This window comes from Tachypleus tridentatus, unplaced genomic scaffold (assembly GCF_004210375.1).
Source record: "Tachypleus tridentatus isolate NWPU-2018 unplaced genomic scaffold, ASM421037v1 Hic_cluster_2, whole genome shotgun sequence".
NCBI classification, from domain to species: Eukaryota; Metazoa; Arthropoda; class Merostomata; order Xiphosura; family Limulidae; genus Tachypleus; species Tachypleus tridentatus.
Genome location: NW_027467782.1, coordinates 52,588,013 through 52,611,028, shown reverse-complemented (window position 1 = coordinate 52,611,028; position 23,016 = coordinate 52,588,013). Strand labels below are relative to the sequence as shown.

The 23,016-nt window shown below is 32.6% G+C and overlaps 1 protein-coding gene across 1 annotated transcript in view; it reads right to left on the bottom strand.

The window, feature by feature from the left end:
- Positions 1 to 22,715, bottom strand: part of LOC143242922 (dual 3',5'-cyclic-AMP and -GMP phosphodiesterase 11A-like) — a 30,664-nt gene extending 7,949 nt beyond the window's left edge. The window contains 9 exon segments of the mRNA XM_076486533.1: positions 3,697 to 3,797; positions 4,263 to 4,353; positions 4,973 to 5,082; positions 6,090 to 6,146; positions 6,149 to 6,199; positions 14,586 to 14,732; positions 18,808 to 18,858; positions 19,280 to 19,372; positions 22,694 to 22,715. Of these exon segments, the coding sequence (XP_076342648.1) occupies positions 3,697 to 3,797; positions 4,263 to 4,353; positions 4,973 to 5,082; positions 6,090 to 6,146; positions 6,149 to 6,199; positions 14,586 to 14,732; positions 18,808 to 18,858; positions 19,280 to 19,330 (659 nt within the window). The 5' untranslated portion in view covers positions 19,331 to 19,372; positions 22,694 to 22,715.
- Between the last annotated feature and the right edge of the window lie 301 nt (positions 22,716 to 23,016).

Sequence of the window (23,016 nt, the reverse complement as noted above, 5' to 3'; positions counted from 1 at the left end):
GTTGTTCTACAAGTAACCTGTGTTATATAGGTGTATATAAGGTAGTACAATATTGTATAGTGTTGTTGTTCCACAAGTAACCTGTGTTATATAGGTGTATATAAGGTAGTACAATATTGTATAGTATTGTTGTTCCACAAGTAATCTGTGTTATATAGGTGTATATAAGGTAGTACAATATTGTATAGTATTGTTGTTCCACAAGAAACCTGTGTTATATAGGTGTATATAAGGTAGTACAATATTGTATAGTAATGTTGTTCCACAAGTAACCTGTGTTATATAGGTGTATATAAGGTAGTACAATATTGTATAGTATTGTTGTTCCACAAGTAACCTGTGTTATATAGGTGTATATAAGGTAGTACAATATTGTATAGTATTGTTGTTCCACAAGTAATCTGTGTTATATAGGTGTATATAAGGTACTACAATATTGTATAGTATTGTTGTTCCACAAGTAACCTGTGTTATATAGGTGTATATAAGGTAGTACAATATTGTATAGTATTGTTGTTCTACAAGTAATCTGTGTTATATAGGTGTATATAAGGTAGTACAATATTGTATAGTGTTGTTGTTTGACAAGTAATCTGTGTTATATAGGTGTATATAAGGTAGTACAACATTGTATAGTATTGTTGTTCTACAAGTAATCTGTGTTATATAGGTGTATATAAGGTAGTACAATATTGTATAGTGTTGTTGTTTGACAAGTAATCTGTGTTATATAGGTGTATATAAGGTAGTACCATATTGTATAGTATTGTTGTTCTACAAGTAATCTGTGTTATATAGGTGTATATAAGGTAGTACAATATTGTATAGTATTGTTGTTTGACAAGTAATCTGTGTTATATAGGTGTATATAAGGTAGTACCATATTGTATAGTATTGTTGTTCTACAAGTAATCTGTGTTATATAGGTGTATATAAGGTAGTACAATATTGTATAGTATTGTTGTTTGACAAGTAATCTGTGTTATATAGGTGTATATAAGGTAGTACCATATTGTATAGTATTGTTGTTCCACAAGTAACCTGTGTTATATAGGTGTATATAAGGTAGTACCATATTGTATAGTATTGTTGTTCCACAAGTAATCTGTGTTATATAGGTGTATATAAGGTAGTACCATATTGTATAGTATTGTTGTTCCACAAGTAACCTGTGTTATATAGGTGTATATAAGGTAGTACAATATTGTATAGTATTGTTGTTCTACAAGTAATCTGTATTACATAGGTGTATATAAGGTAGTACAATATTGTATAGTATTGTTGTTCCACAAGTAACCTGTGTTATATAGGTGTATATAAGGTAGTACAACATTGTATAGTATTGTTGTTCCACAAGTAATCTGTGTTATATAGGTGTATATAAGGTAGTACAACATTGTATAGTATTGTTGTTCTACAAGTAATCTGTGTTATATAGGTGTATATAAGGTAGTACCATATTGTATAGTATTGTTGTTCCACAAGTAATCTGTGTTATATAGGTGTATATAAGGTAGTACAATATTGTATAGTATTGTTGTTCTACAAGTAATCTGTGTTATATAGGTGTATATAAGGTAGTACCATATTGTATAGTATTGTTGTTCCACAAGTAACCTGTGTTATATAGGTGTATATAAGGTAGTACAATATTGTATAGTATTGTTGTTCTACAAGTAATCTGTATTACATAGGTGTATATAAGGTAGTACAATATTGTATAGTATTGTTGTTCCACAAGTAACCTGTGTTATATAGGTGTATATAAGGTAGTACAACATTGTATAGTATTGTTGTTCCACAAGTAACCTGTGTTATATAGGTGTATATAAGGTAGTACAATATTGTATAGTATTGTTGTTCTACAAGTAATCTGTATTACATAGGTGTATATAAGGTAGTACAATATTGTATAGTATTGTTGTTCCACAAGTAATCTGTGTTATATAGGTGTATATAAGGTAGTACAACATTGTATAGTATTGTTGTTCCACAAGTAACCTGTGTTATATAGGTGTATATAAGGTAGTACAACATTGTATAGTATTGTTGTTCCACAAGTAACCTGTGTTATATAGGTGTATATAAGGTAGTACAACATTGTATAGTATTGTTGTTCCACAAGTAACCTGTGCTATATAGGTGTATATAAGGCAGTACAATATTGTATAGTATTGTTGTTCCACAAGTAACCTGTGCTATATAGGTGTATCTAAGGTGGTACAATATTGTATAGTATTGTTGTTCCGCAAGTAATCTGTGTTATATAGGTGTATATAAGGTAGTACAATATTGTATAGTATTGTTGTTCCACAAGTAATCTGTGTTATATAGGTGTACATAAGGTAGTACAATATTGTATAGTATTGTTGTTCCACAAGTAACCTGTGCTATATAGGTGTATATAAGGTAGTACAATATTGTATAGTATTGTTGTTCCACAAGTAACCTGTGTTATATAGGTGTATATAAGGTAGTACAATATTGTATAGTATTGTTGTTACACAAGTAATCTGTGTTATATATATGTATATAAGCTAGTACAATATTGTATAGTATTGTTGTTCCACAAGTAACCTGTGCTATATAGGTGTATATAAGGTAGTACAATATTGTATAGTATTGTTGTTCCACAAGTAACCCAGCTATATAGGTGTATATAAGGTAGTACAATATTGTATAGTATTGTTGTTCCACAAGTAATCTGTGTTATATAGGTGTATATAAGGTAGTACAATATTGTATAGTATTGTTGTTCCACAAGTAATCTGTGCTATATAGGTGTATATAAGGTAGTACAATATTGTATAGTATTGTTGTTCCATTGTTGTGTATATAAGGTAAGTAATCTTGTATAGTATATAATCTGTGTATATAAGGTACAAGTACAATATTGTATAGTATTGTTGTTCCACACAAGTAATCTGTGTTATATAGGTATATAAGGTACTACAATATTGTATAGTATTGTTGTTACACAAGTAATCTGTGTTATATATATGTATATAAGCTAGTACAATATTGTATAGTATTGTTGTTCCACAAGTAACCTGTGCTATATAGGTGTATATAAGGTAGTACAATATTGTATAGTGTTGTTGTTACACAAGTAACCTGTGCTATATAGGTGTATATAAGGTAGTACAATATTGTATAGTGTTGTTGTTACACAAGTAACCTGTGCTATATAGGTGTATATAAGGTAGTACAATATTGTATAGTGTTGTTGTTTCACCAATATGGTGTGTGATACATATATAAAAATAAGTGTAATATGAATTATTGTATACTGTTGAGAAATTATATTTTTACCCAAATGTGGAATATTTTCTACTTTATATGCATCACTAAATTGTATCTTGTAAGGTTTATGATGATAAGATTCAGGTTTCGATACCTATGATGGCACAGTACAGGTAGCCCACTGTGGGGTTGGCACTCAGCAACAAATACACTGTGTATGAGAGGCAGAGTTTAACTTCTTATAAACTAATTGAACTTTAACCAAAATTGTGAGATATGTGTTCATTGCAATGATGCTTTTATATCCAAGTCTTGTTCTGTCTGAAGATGGTTATACTTGTACTAGTTTCATATCTATTTGCTACATAAATTAAACAGAATCTATTAAGATATATTTATACTAAAAGACAAGGTTTCTAATCCTTTTCTCTATCACACTTGAGATTTTCTTACTGGAAGTAGGTAGAAAGATCTGTAGCCAGTATGGCATTCTTCAGAACATTCATAACTCTGCTGTAGTCATCAGAACTCAGAGATTCAAAGATGTTGTGTCCCTTTCACAAATAAAACACAAGAAGAAATAAGTTCCAATATATCCTTAAGCTTCTGATGCTTTCAGTGTAAACATTTACATGATATTTAACCAAAATATACTGTGTTCGAAAGTTGTCAGGTTGTTCCCAAAATATTCCAATGAAGGGCAGTTCGTAGCATTCGTATGATAAATACAATATAATTGATCATATACTTTTTATAGTTTACAAACAAATCATGCACTGGAAGAGATTATTTTGTCACAGAACAATAATGTGATATAAAAAGAAAGATTCTATAGCTGTTCTTGAAGTCAGATAACAGGGATACGATATTCTATTATGACAAATATTTACCATAGCAACACTGGTTTGAAAGTAAAATAACATTTCACATAATAAATATATTATAGCAACATTTAATATTTGTTGTGATGACAAATAAGTTTGTTATTATTTGCTATAGTTAAATTAAAAAGTCCTTACTTCACTCGATAAAATCATAACAGCGTGGTTAAAGTGGTGTTGTTCCATTGTTGCTTTATTTCCATACAGGAGAGCCAAAGCTGAGCCACTTCTGCATGGTGCAATAAATATAGATGGTGTAGTGAACAATGAATTAAAATATGGATGGCAAAGTGAACAATAAGTTAATATATAGATGACATAGTAAATAATAAATTAAAATATATATAGTATAGTAAACAATGAATTAAAATATACACAGTATAGTGAACAATAAATTAAAATATATATAGTATAGTAAACAATGAATTAAAATATACACAGTATAGTGAACAATAAATTAAAATATACATAGTATAGTAAACAATAAATTAAAATATACACAGTATAGTAAACAATAAATTAAAATATGGATGGCATAGTAAACAATAAAGCAAATTATGAATGGCACAGTAAACAATAAATTAAAATATGCACAGTGTAGTAATCAATGAATTAAAATATGGATGGCATGGTAAACAATAAATTAAAATATGGATGGCATAGTAAACAATAAATTAAAATATGGATGGCAAAGTGAACAATGCATTAAAATATAGATGGTATAGTAAACAATGAATTAAAATATGGATGGCATAGTAAACAATAAATTATAATATACACGGCAAAGTCAACAATAATTTCTATGTGGTTTATTATATTCGTCAAATGAAATCTAATTGAACTCTCACTTTTCTTGGAATGCATTATTTGTTCCTCTGTGGTCCAGATCGTGACACAGACAACCAACCATCATTCCCAGTACTTCCAGTTCTGTCAGGATAGACTTGAGTCCACAGTTCTGAAATATAACATACAGACCCAGTTGAGGTAAAAGTATTGCAATCTAGTTTATACTGAAAATAAAACTATAATATTTTCTGATATTAACTGAGTAATAAATTTATACAAACTAATAGAGAGATTAATAGAAACTAAGTAATTGGTTAGTACAAACTTGTTTGTTTGTTTTGAATTTCGTGCAAAGCTACTCGAGGGCTATCTGCGTAGCCGTAACTAATTTAGCAGTGTAAGGCTGCTAGTCATCACCACCTACCACCAACTCTTTGAGAGGTTAATAGAAATTAATTAAGTGATTAGTAAAAACTATGTGACAGGTTAATATAAACTAATTAAGTGGTTAGTACAAACTATGTGAGAGGTTAATAGAAACTAATTAAGTGGTTAGTACAAACTATATGAGAGGTTAATAGAAACTAATTAAGTGGTTAGTACAAAGTATATGAGAGATTAATAGAAACTAATTAAGTGGTTAGTACAAACTATATGAGAGGTTAATAGAAACTAATTAAGTGGTTGGTACAAACTATGTGAGAGGTTAATAGAAACTAATTAAGTGGTTAGTACAAACTATATGAGAGGTTACTAGAAACTAATTAAGTGGTTAGTACGAACTATGTGAAAGGTTACTAGAAACTAATTAAGTGGTTAGTACGAACTATGTGAGAGGTTAAAAGAAATTAGGTAAGTAGTTGATACCAACTATTTACAATGCAATAGAATTCATAACAATGTCTCAATAAACCACACTTGGTACAGTGTAATTATTATTAGATTCCTATTATGACAATGAGTGGTCAGAATATGAAATTAGTCACTTTACTACTTCGTAATTTATTTATTTGTATTACTGTAGAAACGTAAATTAATAATAATATATATTATTTTCTATATATATCAGTTTCTATATAACTAATTACAATTTAAAGAATGCTCTGACTTATAGAGTTGGAGAACTTGCATGGTGTAAATCAGCAACTTTGGGTTTTGTAAATAAAAAAAACCTACCACTAAGATTGAGAAGAAAACCTGAGCGACGTTGAAGGCATGACGCCAGTTGTGGTAATGGGTATATTTCGGTAGTTCTTTCTCACAGTTGTAAGAAACAGACAAAGTGCCTGTAATACAGTGTGAAAACACACATACGTAATGTATCGGAACATGTTTTATCATAATAACATCCAGAGAAGATGTAAAAATAAATGTTGTGACTCAAATATTTTTGTTTACTGTTAAATGGAAATATGGTAAATTTCTCTTCATTAATGGAGGTCAAAACACAAGGTATTAAAAATGTAGAAAACATCCAACTAACACTAAAGTGTCTCCACTAACAGTTATAAACTTACATCCAACTAACATCAGAGTGTCTCCACTAACAGTTATAAACTTCCATCCAACTAACATCAGAGTGTCTAGTAACAGTTATAAACTTCCATCCAACTAACATCAGAGTGTCTAGTAACAGTTAATAACTTACATCCAACTAACACCAGAGTGTCTCCAGTAACAGTTATAAACTTATATCCAACTAACATCAGAGTGTCTCCACTAACAGTTATAAACTTACATCCAACTAACACCAGAGTGTCTCCAGTAACAGTTATTAACTTACATACATCTAACATTAGAGTATCCCATACTAACAGTTATTAACTTACATCCAACTAACATTGCAGTGTCTCCTACTAACAGTTATTAACTTACATCTAACAAACATTAGAGTGTCTCCTACCAACAGTTGTTAACTTACATCCAACTAACATTAGAGTGTCTCCTAGTAACAGTTATAAACTTACATCCAAATAACATCAGAGTGTCTCCAGTAACAGTTATAAACTTACATCCATCTAACATCAGTGTCTCCAGTAACAGTTATTAACTTACATCCAACTAATATCAGAGTGTCTTCAGTAACAGTTATAAACTTACATCCAACTAACACCAGAGTGTCTCCAGTAACAGTTATAAACTTACATCCAACTAACACCAGAGTGCCTCCAGTAACAGTCATAAATTTACATCCAAATAACACCAGAGTGTCTCCAGTAACAGTTATAAACCTACATCCAACTAACACCAGAGCATCTAGTAACAGTTTATAACTTACATCCAACTAACATCAGAGTGTCTCCTAGTAACAGTTATAAACTTACATCCAACTAACATCAGAGTCTCTAGTAACAGTTATAAACTTACATCTAACTAACATCAGAGTTTCTAGTAACAGTTACAAACTTACATCCAACTAACACCAGAGTGTCTCCAGTCACAGTTATAAACTTACATCCAACTAACACCAAAGTGTCTCCAGTAACAGTTATAAACCTACATCCAACTAACACCAGAGTGTCTTCAGTAACAGTTATAAACTTACATCCAACAAACACCAGAGTATCTCCAGTAACAGTTATAAACTTACATCCAACTAACTTCAGAGTGTCTCCAGTAACAGTTATAAACTTACATCCAACTAACATCAGAGTGTCTAGTAACAGTTAATAACTTACATCCAACTAACATCAGAGTGTCTAGTAACAGTTATTAACTTACATCCAACTAACATCAGAGTATCTCCAGTAACAGTTATAAACTTACATTTAACTAACAATAGTGTCTCCAGTAACAGTTATATACTTACATCCAACTAACATCAGAGTGTCTCCAGTAACAGTTATAAACTTACATCCAACTAATTTCAGTGTCTCCAGTAACAGTTATAAACTTACATCCAACTAACATAAGAGTCTCTAGTAACAGTTATAAACTTACATCCAACTAACATCAGAGTGTCTAGTAACAGTTTATAACTTACATCCAACTAACAGCAGAGTGTCTCCACTAACAGTTATAAACTTACATCCAACTAACATCAGAGTGTCTAGTAACAGTTATAAACTTACATCCATCTAACATCAGAGCGTCTCCAGTAACAGTTATTAACTTACATTTAACTAACATTAGTGTCTCCAGTAACAGTTATATACTTACATCCAACTAACATCAGAGTGTCTCCAGTAACAGTTATAAACTTACATCCAACTAACTTCAGTGTCTCCAGTAACAGTTATAAACTTACATCCAACTAACATAAGAGTCTCTAGTAACAGTTATAAACTTACATCCAACTAACATAAGAGTGTCTCGTAACAGTTAATAACTTACATGCAACTAACATCAGAGTGTCTCCAGTAACAGTTATAAACTTACATACAACTAACATCAGAGTGTCTAGTAACAGTTATAAACTTACATCCATCTAACATCAGAGCGTCTAGTAACAGTTATAAACTTACATCCATCTAACATCAGAGCGTCTCCAGTAACAGTTATTAACTTACATCCATCTAACATCAGAGCGTCTCCAGTAACAGTTATAAACTTACATCCAACTAACATCAGAGTGTCTCCAGTAACAGTTATAAACTTACATCCAACTAACATCAGAGTGTCTCCACTAACAGTTATAAACTTCCATCCAACTAACATCAGAGTGTCTAGTAACAGTTATAAACTTCCATCCAACTAACATCAGAGTGTCTAGTAACAGTTAATAACTTACATCCAACTAACACCAGAGTGTCTCCAGTAACAGTTATAAACTTATATCCAACTAACATCAGAGTGTCTCCACTAACAGTTATAAACTTACATCCAACTAACACCAGAGTGTCTCCAGTAACAGTTATTAACTTACATACATCTAACATTAGAGTATCCCATACTAACAGTTATTAACTTACATCCAACTAACATTGCAGTGTCTCCTACTAACAGTTATTAACTTACATCTAACAAACATTAGAGTGTCTCCTACCAACAGTTGTTAACTTACATCCAACTAACATTAGAGTGTCTCCTAGTAACAGTTATAAACTTACATCCAAATAACATCAGAGTGTCTCCAGTAACAGTTATAAACTTACATCCATCTAACATCAGTGTCTCCAGTAACAGTTATTAACTTACATCCAACTAATATCAGAGTGTCTTCAGTAACAGCTATAAACTTACATCCAACTAACACCAGAGTGTCTCCAGTAACAGTTATAAACTTACATCCAACTAACACCAGAGTGCCTCCAGTAACAGTCATAAATTTACATCCAAATAACACCAGAGTGTCTCCAGTAACAGTTATAAACCTACATCCAACTAACACAAGGCATCTAGTAACAGTTTATAACTTACATCCAACTAACATCAGAGTGTCTCCTAGTAACAGTTATAAACTTACATCCAACTAACATCAGAGTCTCTAGTAACAGTTATAAACTTACATCTAACTAACATCAGAGTTTCTAGTAACAGTTACAAACTTACATCCAACTAACACCAGAGTGTCTCCAGTCACAGTTATAAACTTACATCCAACTAACACCAAAGTGTCTCCAGTAACAGTTATAAACCTACATCCAACTAACACCAGAGTGTCTTCAGTAACAGTTATAAACTTACATCCAACAAACACCAGAGTATCTCCAGTAACAGTTATAAACTTACATCCAACTAACTTCAGAGTGTCTCCAGTAACAGTTATAAACTTACATCCAACTAACATCAGAGTGTCTAGTAACAGTTAATAACTTACATCCAACTAACATCAGAATGTCTAGTAACAGTTATTAACTTACATCCAACTAACATCAGAGTATCTCCAGTAACAGTTATAAACTTACATTTAACTAACAATAGTGTCTCCAGTAACAGTTATATACTTACATCCAACTAACATCAGAGTGTCTCCAGTAACAGTTATAAACTTACATCCAACTAACTTCAGTGTCTCCAGTAACAGTTATAAACTTACATCCAACTAACATAAGAGTCTCTAGTAACAGTTATAAACTTACATCCAACTAACATCAGAGTGTCTAGTAACAGTTTATAACTTACATCCAACTAACAGCAGAGTGTCTCCACTAACAGTTATAAACTTACATCCAACTAACATCAGAGTGTCTAGTAACAGTTATAAACTTACATCCATCTAACATCAGAGCGTCTCCAGTAACAGTTATTAACTTACATTTAACTAACATTAGTGTCTCCAGTAACAGTTATATACTTACATGCAACTAACATCAGAGTGTCTCCAGTAACAGTTATAAACTTACATCCAACTAACATCAGAGTGTCTCCACTAACAGTTATAAACTTACATCCAACTAACATAAGAGTCTCTAGTAACAGTTATAAACTTACATCCAACTAACATAAGAGTGTCTCGTAACAGTTAATAACTTACATGCAACTAACATCAGAGTGTCTCCAGTAACAGTTATAAACTTACATACAACTAACATCAGAGTGTCTAGTAACAGTTATAAACTTACATCCATCTAACATCAGAGCGTCTAGTAACAGTTATAAACTTACATCCATCTAACATCAGAGCGTCTCCAGTAACAGTTATTAACTTACATCCATCTAACATCAGAGCGTCTCCAGTAACAGTTATAAACTTACATCCAACTAACATCAGAGTGTCTCCAGTAACAGTTATAAACTTACATCCAACTAACTTCAGTGTCTCCAGTAACAGTTATAAACTTACATCCAACTAACATAAGAGTCTCTAGTAACAGTTATAAACTTACATCCAACTAACATCAGAGTGTCTAGTAACAGTTTATAACTTACATCCAACTAACAGCAGAGTGTCTCCACTAACAGTTATAAACTTACATCCAACTAACATCAGAGTGTCTAGTAACAGTTATAAACTTACATCCATCTAACATCAGAGTGTCTCCAGTAACAGTTATAAACTTACATTTAACTAACATTAGTGTCTCCAGTAACAGTTATATACTTACATCCAACTAACATCAGAGTGTCTCAAGTAACAGTTATAAACTTACATCCAACTAACTTCAGTGTCTCCAGTAACAGTTATAAACTTACATCCAACTAACATAAGAGTCTCTAGTAACAGTTATAAACTTACATCCAACTAACATAAGAGTGTCTCGTAACAGTTAATAACTTACATGCAACTAACATCAGAGTGTCTCCAGTAACAGTTATAAACTTACATACAACTAACATCAGAGTGTCTAGTAACAGTTATAAACTTACATCCATCTAACATCAGAGCGTCTAGTAACAGTTATAAACTTACATCCATCTAACATCAGAGCGTCTCCAGTAACAGTTATTAACTTACATGCAACTAACATCAGAGTGTCTCCAGTAACAGTTATAAACTTACATCCAACTAACATCAGAGTGTCTCCAGTAACAGTTATAAACTTACATCCAACTAACTTCAGTGTCTCCAGTAACAGTTATAAACTTACATCCAACTAACATAAGAGTCTCTAGTAACAGTTATAAACTTACATCCAACTAACATCAGAGTGTCTAGTAACAGTTTATAACTTACATCCAACTAACAGCAGAGTGTCTCCACTAACAGTTATAAACTTACATCCAACTAACATCAGAGTGTCTAGTAACAGTTATAAACTTACATCCATCTAACATCAGAGTGTCTCCAGTAACAGTTATAAACTTACATTTAACTAACATTAGTGTCTCCAGTAACAGTTATATACTTACATCCAACTAACATCAGAGTGTCTCCAGTAACAGTTATAAACTTACATCCAACTAACTTCAGTGTCTCCAGTAACAGTTATAAACTTACATCCAACTAACATAAGAGTGTCTCGTAACAGTTAATAACTTACATGCAACTAACATCAGAGTGTCTCCAGTAACAGTTATAAACTTACATACAACTAACATCAGAGTGTCTCCAGTAACAGTTATTAACTTACATACATCTAACATTAGAGTATCCCATAGTAACAGTTATAAACTTACATACAACTAACATCAGAGTGTCTCCAGTAACAGTTATTAACTTACATACATCTAACATTAGAGTATCCCATAGTAACAGTTATTAACTTACATCCAACTAACATTAGAGTGTCTCCTACTAACAGTTAATAACTTACATCCAACTAACATTAGAGCGTCTCCTACTAACAGTTATTAACTTACATGCAACTAACATCAGAGTGTTTCTAGTAACAGTTATTAACTTACATCCAACTAATATTAGAGTGTCTCCTAGTAACAGTTGTTAACTTACATCCAACTAACATCTGAGTGTCTCCAGTAACAGTTATAAACTTACATCCAACTAACACCAGAGTGTCTAGTAACAGTCATAAACTTACATCCAACTAACACCAGAGTGTCTCCAGTAACAGTTATTAACTTACATACATCTAACATTAGAGTATCCCATAGTAACAGTTATTAACTTACATCCAACTAACATTAGAGTGTCTCCTACTAACAGTTAATAACTTACATCCAACTAATATTAGAGTGTCTCCTAGTAACAGTTGTTAACTTACATCCAACTAACATCTGAATGTCTCCAGTAACAGTTATAAACTTACATCCAATTAACATCATAGTGTCTCTAATAACATTTATTAACTTACATCCAACTAACAGTAGAGTGTTCCGTACTAACAGTTATTAACTTACATCCAACTAACATTAGAGTGTCTCCTAATAACAGTTGTTAACTTACATCCAATTAACATTATAGTGTCTTCTACTTACAGTTATTAACTTACATGCAACTAACATCAGAGTGTTTCTAGTAACAGTTATTAACTTACATGCATCTAACAGTAGAGTGTCTCGTACTAACAGTTATTAACTTACATCCAACTAACATTAGAGTGTCTCCTACTAACAGTTATTAACTTACATCCAACTGACATTGGAGTGTTTCCTACTAACAGTTATTAACTTACATCCAACTGACATTGGAGTGTTTCCTACTAACAGTTGTTAACTTACATCCAACTAACATTCGAGTGTCTCCTAGTAACAGTTGTTAACTTACATCCAACTGACATTGGAGTGTTTCCTACTAACAGTTATTAACTTACATCCAACTGACATTGGAGTGTTTCCTACTAACAGTTGTTAACTTACATCCAACTAACAGTGTCTCCTAGTAACAGTTGTTAACTTACATCCAACTAACATTAGTGTCTCCTAGTAACAGTTGTTAACTTACATCCAAATAACAGTGTCTCCTACTAACAGTTATTAGCTTAGATCCAACTAACAGTAGAGTGTCTCCTAGTAACATTTGTTAACTTACGTCAAACTGACATTACAGTGTCTTCTAACAACACTTATTAAATTACAACCAACTGTCAGTATCTTACATTACAATGTTTCTTAATAACAGTTATTAAATTACACCCTACTGTCAGTATCTTACATTACAGTGTCTTCTAACAACAGTTATTACATTACACCCTACTGTCAGTATCTTACATTACAATGTTTCTTAATAACAGTTATTAAATTACACCAAACTATAAGTAACTGACATTACAATGTCTTCTAACAACAGTTATTACATTACACCCTACTGTCAGTATCTTATATTACAATGTTTCTTAATAACAGTTATTAAATTACACCAAACTGTAAGTAACTGACATTACAATGTCTTCTAACAACAGTTATTAAATTAAACCAAACTGTATCTGAAATTACAATGTCTTCTAACAACAGTTATTACATTACACCTTACTGTCAGTATCTTATATTACAATGTTTCTTAATAACAGTTATTAAATTACAGGAAACTGTATCTGACATTACAATGTCTTCTAACAACAGTTATTACATTACACCCTACTGTCAGTATCTTATATTACAATGTTTCTTAATAACAGTTATTAAATTACACCAAACTGTACTGACATTACAATGTCTTCTAACAACAGTTATTACATCAGACTTTACTGTCAATATCTTACATTACAATGTTTCTTAATAACAGTTATTAAATTACACCAAACTGTACTGACATTACAATGTCTTCTAACAAGTGTTATTACATCAGACCCTACTGTCAATATCTTATATTACAATGTTTCTTAATAACAGTTATTAAATTACACCAAACTGTACTGACATTACAATGTCTTCTAACAAGAGTTATTACATCAGACCCTACTGTCAATATCTTACATTACAATGTTTCTTAATAACAGTTGTTAAATTACACCAAACTGTAAGTAACTGACATTACACTGTTCCTTAACAACAGCTTTAAATTACACCCAACTGCACGTATCAGACATTACAATGTTCCTTAACAACAGTTATTAGATTACACACAACTGTAAGTACCTTACATTAGAATATTTCCTTGCAACAGTTATTAAATGACACCCAATTGCAAGTATTTCACTTCACATTTTTTCAGAGCAGTTGTTACTAAACCACAACTCCTTTTGTCTTCTTTGCTTTCTAGATTCCACACAACATAAAACTTCATCTTTATCGAGTTTGTGTTTGTGTTTTCTTATAACAAAGCCACATCGGGCTATCTGCTGAGCCCACTGAGGGAATCGAACCTCTGATTTTAGCGTTATAATTCCGGAGACATACCACTGTACTAGTGAAGGGCTATCTTTATCGAACTACTAGTGTTCTGACACTCACTGTCTCGTCAATATTGAACTTTGATAAGAGATCCAAGTCCTCGAACATCTGGATAGCTGCTATCACCATCTCATCTGATGTCAAAGAGAAGTCATCAAACTTCGTACTTCTCAGTTGCCAGCTGCTCACCTGCGCCACCTGACGGTCCTGGTTATTTAGCGGCAAAGTGATATTTTCATTAGATAACACAGAACACGTTAGTAGGTTCGGTTAATGCTTAGAATCAATGCAACATTAAAATGAACTGTATATATCTTTATGGTTAACCAGTTAATCTATACCAACTTCGACTATTTTAAGGAATAAACCTAACCAATAAAACATCAGTGTTGAAACTAGATAACATGTGTTAGTGATGAGAGTTTTTACATCCATTGTAATAATACTTTCTTTGTGTTGTCTAATAATAAAACAGAAGTTTACGTTAAAGATAGACAATTATTATAATAAACTATTTTTGTCACGTGACTATCATAAACAAAATTTCAGCTATATTCACGTGGCTATTATACAAAATGATTTTTTTTTTGTTACGTGACTATCACAAACAGTTTCAGTTATATTTCGATTTTTTTATTATGTTAATGTCATAAACAATTTCGGCTTCATTCACGTGACCATTATGAGAAGTGTTTCGGTTTTCGTAACAGTTGTAAAAAATACATTCAGAATATCTGATCATACCAGAGAAAACACGTGACAAAACGTACTGTCCCAAGTTTTAATTCGTCTGACACTGATCGTCCAAATGTTCCTCACTGGTACTAGGTTGTTTTACAAAATCATTCGCTGTTGCACAATTAGGGCATGTGTCTAAAGCACCCTCTCGTGTGCAAATATGTTATCATACACTCCCACTGTTACAAAACATTTGTTTTAATAAACTCTAAGCTGTTAAGCAGTCGACTGGATTTATAGGCACTGAGATAACTAAATGCTATGAGGCTTAGCAAGTCCTTTGCAATGCCTTAATAATGTTTCTTACGACAAATAATACCTTAATTAGTTTTGTGCTGGAGAGAACAAATTTTATAAAACATTGGTTGAAAAAAGTTGCTCTTTCCTAAACTAAAAACATAAAATCAAGACTTTCATTCTTGATAGAAGTTAGTAACTTTCATTTTCGGTTAGGCTTAATAATTTTAGGTATAAATCAGTGGATGGTAAACAAACAAGGCTTAACACAACCGACTCTGTGATTTTGTATTTACTTACTTCTAGGTCGTATTTATCGTTCAGCGACATACAGTTTAACTTTTAGAAAAAAATATTTGTAAACTGGAACCTGGATATTTAATATTTATGAATATATAAACACTGATATAAATAATTATTGAAACACGCAAGTGTTACAATGGTTAAGAGTAACTAGCTGATGGATTTATTAATGTTACAAAACAATATCATGGAGAATAAGTAACAACGTTTCACAACAGTTTTCACGCCACCATACAATGTACGATATTGTTCATCACGTCTTGTAGTACATCTCATATATTGTTCATCACGTCTTGTAGTACATCTCATATATTGTTCATCACGTCTTGTAGTACACCTCATATATTGTTCATCACGTCTTGTAGTACATCTCATATATTGTTCATCACGTCTTGTAGTACATCTCATATATTGTTCATCACGTCTTGTAGTACATCTCATACATTGTTTCTCGCCTTGTAGTACATATAATATATTGTTCCTCACGCCTTGTAGTACATCTCATATATTGTTCCTCACGCCTTGTAGTACATCTCATACAATGTTTCTCACGCCTTGTAGTACATCTCATATATTGTTCCTCACGCCTTGTAGTACATCTCATACATTGTTCCTCACGCCTTGTAGTACATCTCATATATTGTTCCTCACGCCTTGTAGTACATCTTATATATTGTTCCTCACGCCTTGTAGTACATCTCATATATTGTTCCTCATGCCTTGTAGTACATCTCATATATTGTTCCTCACGTCTTGTACTACATTTCATACATTGTCCCTCACGCCTTGTAGTACATCTCATATATTGTTCCTCACGCCTTGTAGTACATCTCATATATTGTTCCTCACGCCTTGTAGTACATCTCATATATTGTTCCTCACGCCTTGTAGTACATTTCATACATTGTCCCTCACGCCTTGTAGTACATCTCATATATTGTTCCTCACGCCTTGTAGTACATCTCATATATTGTTTCTCACGCCTTGTAGTACATCTCATATATTGTTCCTCATGCCTTGTAGTACATCTCATATATTGTTCCTCACGTCTTGTAGTACATCTCATATATTGTTCCTCACGCCTTGTAGTACATCTCATACATTGTTCCTCACGCCTTGTAGTACATCTCATATATTGTTCCTCACGCCTTGTAGTACATCTTATATATTGTTCCTCACGCCTTGTAGTGGTACATCTCATATATTGTTCCTCACGCCTTGTAGTACATCTCATATATTGTTCCTCACGCCTTGTAGTACATTTTCATACATTGTCCCTCACGCCTTGTGAGTACATCTCATATATTGTTCCTCACGCCTTGTAGTACATCTCATATATTGTTCCTCACGCCTTGTAGTACATCTCATATATTGTTCCTCACGCCTTGTAGTACATTTTCTCATACATTGTCCCTCACTCCTTGTAGTACATCTCATATATTGTTCCTCACGCCTTGTAGTACATCTCATATATTGTTCCTCACGCCTTGTAGTACATCTCATATATTGTTCCTCACGCCTTGTAGTACATTTCATACATTGTTCCTCACGCCTTGTAGTACATTTCATACATTATCCCTCACGCCTTGTAGTACATCTCATATATTGTTCCTCACGCCTTGTAGTACATCTCATATATTGTTCCTCACGCCTTGTAGTACATCTCATACATTGTTCCTCACGCCTTGTAGTACATCTCATACATTGTTCCTCACGCCTTGTGGTACATCTCATATATTGTTCCTCACGCCTTGTAGTACATCTCATATATTGTTCCTCACGCCTTGTAGTACATCTCATATGTTGTTCCTCACGCCTTGTAGTACATCTCATATATTGTTCCTCACGCCTTGTAGTACATCTCATATTTCTACCGGTTGACTTAATTACTTTTCCCACTTTTACATAAATCCGTGTATCCCTAAGAATGTTTATATCAGGGCTTTGTACAGACTAAGATATTGTTTCACCACATTTACTGTATGCTTGAAATCACCTTATTCCTGGAACGTGAATTCTCATCTGATGAACAGTGCTTCTTGAGATTAGAATCTACCTGTACCCATCAGCAGCTAGTGTGCTATCAATTTTGTTAGATCACCGATAATGTCAGACTTGTATTAATTCTCCATCATGTTTCACTATAGATGTTGTACATTGATTACGAGTGGATTAATTTATCCAATGTCCATTTCAACCTTTTGTCTCACTTACCTCTTCTCATCAGGGTTTTTCGAGCAGTTATACACAAAGTGAGACCATTTCATGCTAATAGGTAATTTGTTCTACTCCATATAACATTTACACCAGTATTTACAATGAGGTTGTAGGCAGTATCTAAACTAGACCTTTGTCTATCCAGTAAATAACACATCCTTAGATACTTCAGTTTGCTTTAGAAGAGTTCCAGTATTCCACTTTGACCACTTCTATTAATGGCAGCGCCAGTTTGAAAGTCTTAAAAAAGTTCTTACCAAAAGTATTGCCACAATATTTTCCCATGGAATATCCTTGGCCAGACAAAACTCTGATTTCTACACGCTTGTCCTCGAAGATATTTCACTCTTGAGAACCATGACTGAAACAACACTACCACTACTGGGCATAGTTTTCCTGCTTGTACTTTACGGTGCAAGATATCAACATGTAACTGTAACTCCGTTGAAATTAACTTTGATACGAATAAGTGATACCTTTTATGTACCATTTGTCTCTTATACCTCTCTCCTCAGCTTTCCTATAGAACTTTAAACAACAATAATATGGTAATAAAGACGAGTTTCACTGTTTGAGTGAAATGTAAAACATTTGTTCTACTACTTTAGTTATTTCTTGACATCTACATTCTAACGTCTCATATACACAGAAACAAATATTACTCTCATTTTAAAGTTATTTCATATTCTGTTGACAATCAATAATATTGTGACACAAGTTTACTTCAAAAACCTCAATGTGCATGTTATTACTGAATGGAAACGTAAAGAAATACGCTTAATCTTACCAAGTATTTCTTGATATCTTTGGGAGTTGCCGTAGCATGATAAGAAATAACCTGTAACAGAATACTCAAGTTAGGCTTAATAACAAACTATCTTGATATTATCGGAGGATAAAGTAGCATGATAAGAGATAACCTGTAACAGAATAATCAAGTTAGGCTTAATACCAAACTATCTTAATATTATCTGAGGATATAGTAGCATGATAAGAGATAACCTGCAACAGAATAATCACGTTAGGCTTAATAACAAACTATCTTAATATTATCTGAGAATATAGTAGCATGATAAGGGATAACCTGTAACAGAATAATCAAGTTAGGCTTAATGAAAATAATTATCTTGATATCTTTGGGGAATACACCAGCACGATAAGAGATAACTTAAAATAGGTAAGCTAGGTTTTACAGAGGGTAAACGTTTAAATATTTGACAAAACTATATATACCACAAATAGAAATCATTAACACTCACCTCAATCGCAACTTTCTGACGAGCCATAGCTTTTTCCAGCTCACTATACATGAGGGTGTTGTTGATCCCAAGTCCACAGAATAACGTAAAGGCCTAGAAACAATGTTTTAGGTGAAATTAATCACAAAGAGAATTTAGCACAAAAATATGTGAAAGGAAACTATTCTGTAACACAGTTTTATCATTCCTTGTCAGTAAGTCTCCGTTAATAGTGTCAATTGAAGCCACAGAATGTGTGGAATTAATTAATTAATTAATATTTAAAAACATAATGTTCGACAAACTCTGAGAGACTAAATCATGGTAATCTTGGTGACAGTCGGTACTTACATGCAGAACTAATAAACTAAATCATGGTAATCTTGGTAACAGTCGGTACTTACATGCAGAACTGATAAACTAAATCATGGTAATCTTGGTGACAGCCGGTACTTACATGCAGAACTGATAAACAATATCATGGTAATCTTGGTGACAGTCGGTACTTACATGCAGAACTGATAAACTAAATCATGGTAATCTTGGTGACAGTCGGTACTTACATGCAGAACTCATAAACTAAATCATAGTAATCTTGGTGACAGTCGGTACTTACATGTAGAACTGATGGACTAAATCATGGTAATCTTGGTGACAGTCGGTACTTCTGCATGCAGAACTGATAAACTGAATCATGGTAATCTTGGTGACAGTCGGTACTTACATGCAGAACTGATAAACTAAATCATGGTAATCTTGGTGACAGCCGGTACTTACATGCAGAACTGATAAACAATATCATGGTAATCTTGGTGACAGTCGGTACTTACATGCAGAACTGATAAACTAAATCATGGTAATCTTGGTGACAGTCGGTACTTACATGCAGAACTCATAAACTAAATCATAGTAATCTTGGTGACAGTCGGTACTTACATGCAGAACTGATGGACTAAATCATGGTAATCTTGGTGACAGTCGGTACTTACATGCAGAATTGATAAACTAAATCATGGTGATCTTGGTGACAGTCGGTACTTACATGCAAAACTGATAAACTGAATCATGGTAATCTTGGTGATGGTCGGTACTTACATGCAGAACTGATAAACTAAATCATGGTAATCTTGGTGACAGTCGGTACTTACATGCAGAACTGATTCTGAACAATTCTATTCACTAAAGTAAGTTTAAAACATCCAGGTTAATTTATTTCCCTTTTCACCACCTGAACAAGCAGAGCAAAGAAATCACCTTTACAGGGGCTACTCAAAGTTTGGGTCGTACTTGAAATATGGTTTCATCTCCAATGAAACTAACAACGTATAGCAGAGAATTCACTTTTACATGGACCTCTCGAGGTTTGACGTCGTAGATAAAATATAGTTTCATCTCCACTAAAACTTATAACGTATAGCAGATAAATCACTTTTGCATGGACCTCTCAAGATTTGACGTCGTACATAAATATAGTTTCATCTCCAATAAAACTAACAACGTATAGCAGATAAATAACTTTTACATGGACCTCTCGAGGTTTGACGTCGTACATAAATATAGTTTTATCTTCATTAAAACTAACAACGTATAGCAGATAAATAACTTTTACATGGACCTCTTGAGGTTTGACGTCGTACATAAATATAGTTTTATCTTCAATAAAACTAACAACGTATAGCAGATAAATAACTTTTACATGGACCTCTCGAGGTTTGACGTCGTACATAAATATAGTTTTATCTTCAATAAAACTAACAACGTATAGCAGATAAATAACTCTTTACATGGACCTCTCGAGGTTTGACGTCGTACATAAATATAGTTTTATCTTTAATAAAACTAACAACGTATAGCAGATAAATCGCTTTTACATGGACCTCTCGAGGTTTGACGTCGTACATAAATATAGTTTTATCTTCAATAAAACTAACAACGTATAGCAGATAAATAACTTTTACATGGACCTCTCGAGGTTTGACGTCGTACATAAATATAGTTTTATCTTCAATAAAACTAACAACGTATAACAGATAAATAACTTTACATGGACCTCTCGAGGTTTGACGTCGTACATAAATATAGTTTTATCTTTAATAAAACTAACAACGTATAGCAGATAAATCGCTTTTACATGGACCTCTCGAGGTTTGACGTCGTACATAAATATAGTTTTATCTTCAATAAAACTAACAACGTATAGCAGATAAATAACTTTACATGGACCTCTCGAGGTTTGACGTCGTACATAAATATAGTTTTATCTTCAATAAAACTAACAACGTATAGCAGATAAATCACTTTTACTCGATGCGTGTTGTCGCACACGTGTAATGTTCGTTTATACTGGAGAAGAATTCATAGCTTCTAAATGTCATTCTATGCAATACGTACTTATGGCTTTCTCTAGGACTGACACGACCTATTAACTAGGTCGTAGGTTAAAAGTCCCTCTCACCCAATATGATTACCCTTTATGATCAGCTACTGTCAGATGAAGCCATACGAATGAAAAAATACTTCGTTAACACAAAATCACCAAGCGGCCGATCGCAGAACTAGATGGGATTAAGTTCGAATCGAAGAAGAGAAATATACACTTCTAATTGCTGAACACTAACATTAAAGTGCGTTAGCTATCAGTCTATGTGAAAAACATGTAAGTTTGGTGAGATATCGGTTTAATATAGATAACACTATTAATTTTAATTTTTCTTCGTCAGCCATCGGTTTAGCCAAGAAAAACGCAAACCTTTAAACTTCGTACGTGAGCTATCATCTTAACTAACTTTATAATTTCATTGTATAGAATTCTAATAGAACTCGTGGTCCTTATTTCAACACGATTAAACTTACGTACGAAGATAATTTATAAACAAGAAATACGTGATGATTTTAATACAAAATAGTCCATGACTGCGCAAAACATTCGTGTAAAATAATATTGAAACAGAAACACGTGCGTTCGTTCTTTCTATTTTACGTAGAATCACTTAATGGGAAGTTTTTTTTTCTAGTGACACCAAAATAAGCCTTTTTATAGCAGTTAATATATGAAAAATCGTGACTGTTATTAAAAGGCTTTGTAGAAATTCGTACAAATGATCCTGAGGGAAATAATCTTACGCCAAATAAATATCTTTAATACACAAACAGGGAAATAGGAAGATAATCCATGATATTTTAACCAGGTGATATGGTCCAACAATGTGTCAGCCAAACTGATATAACTTTTAATACCAAATATTATAGTCCCTGGTATTCCTCGTAAATTCTAACATACACTGCTAGCGTGTATCCACTGTAAAACTTGATCCGGGTTATTTTAAATGACAATTATTATTAACATCTTTACCAATAATACACTTGCAAACACTGCTAGCGTGTATCCGCTGTAAAACTTTATCCGGGTTATTTAAAATGACAATTAATATTAACCTCAAATAGTTGTTCGTCGTTCTCGTCGGAAGAAGACCGTCTGTTCGATTAATAATGGTGGCGACATTGGAAAACGAAAAAATGTTTTAAAATTTTGCATTTAAAAAATTATCGAATGGATTTCTATTAAACTAAAAAAGATAAAATAAGAACATAACTACAACTTTAAAACTGTCATTTGCATACATTTGATTAAGTATTAATTATTAAACTATAAAGTAATTTCAATATTTGAAATACTTCTAAAACTCTAAACACCATAATAGGTAAAATTCAAATAGCTATTATAATTAATATTATTATTAAGATAAATTATCGAATTA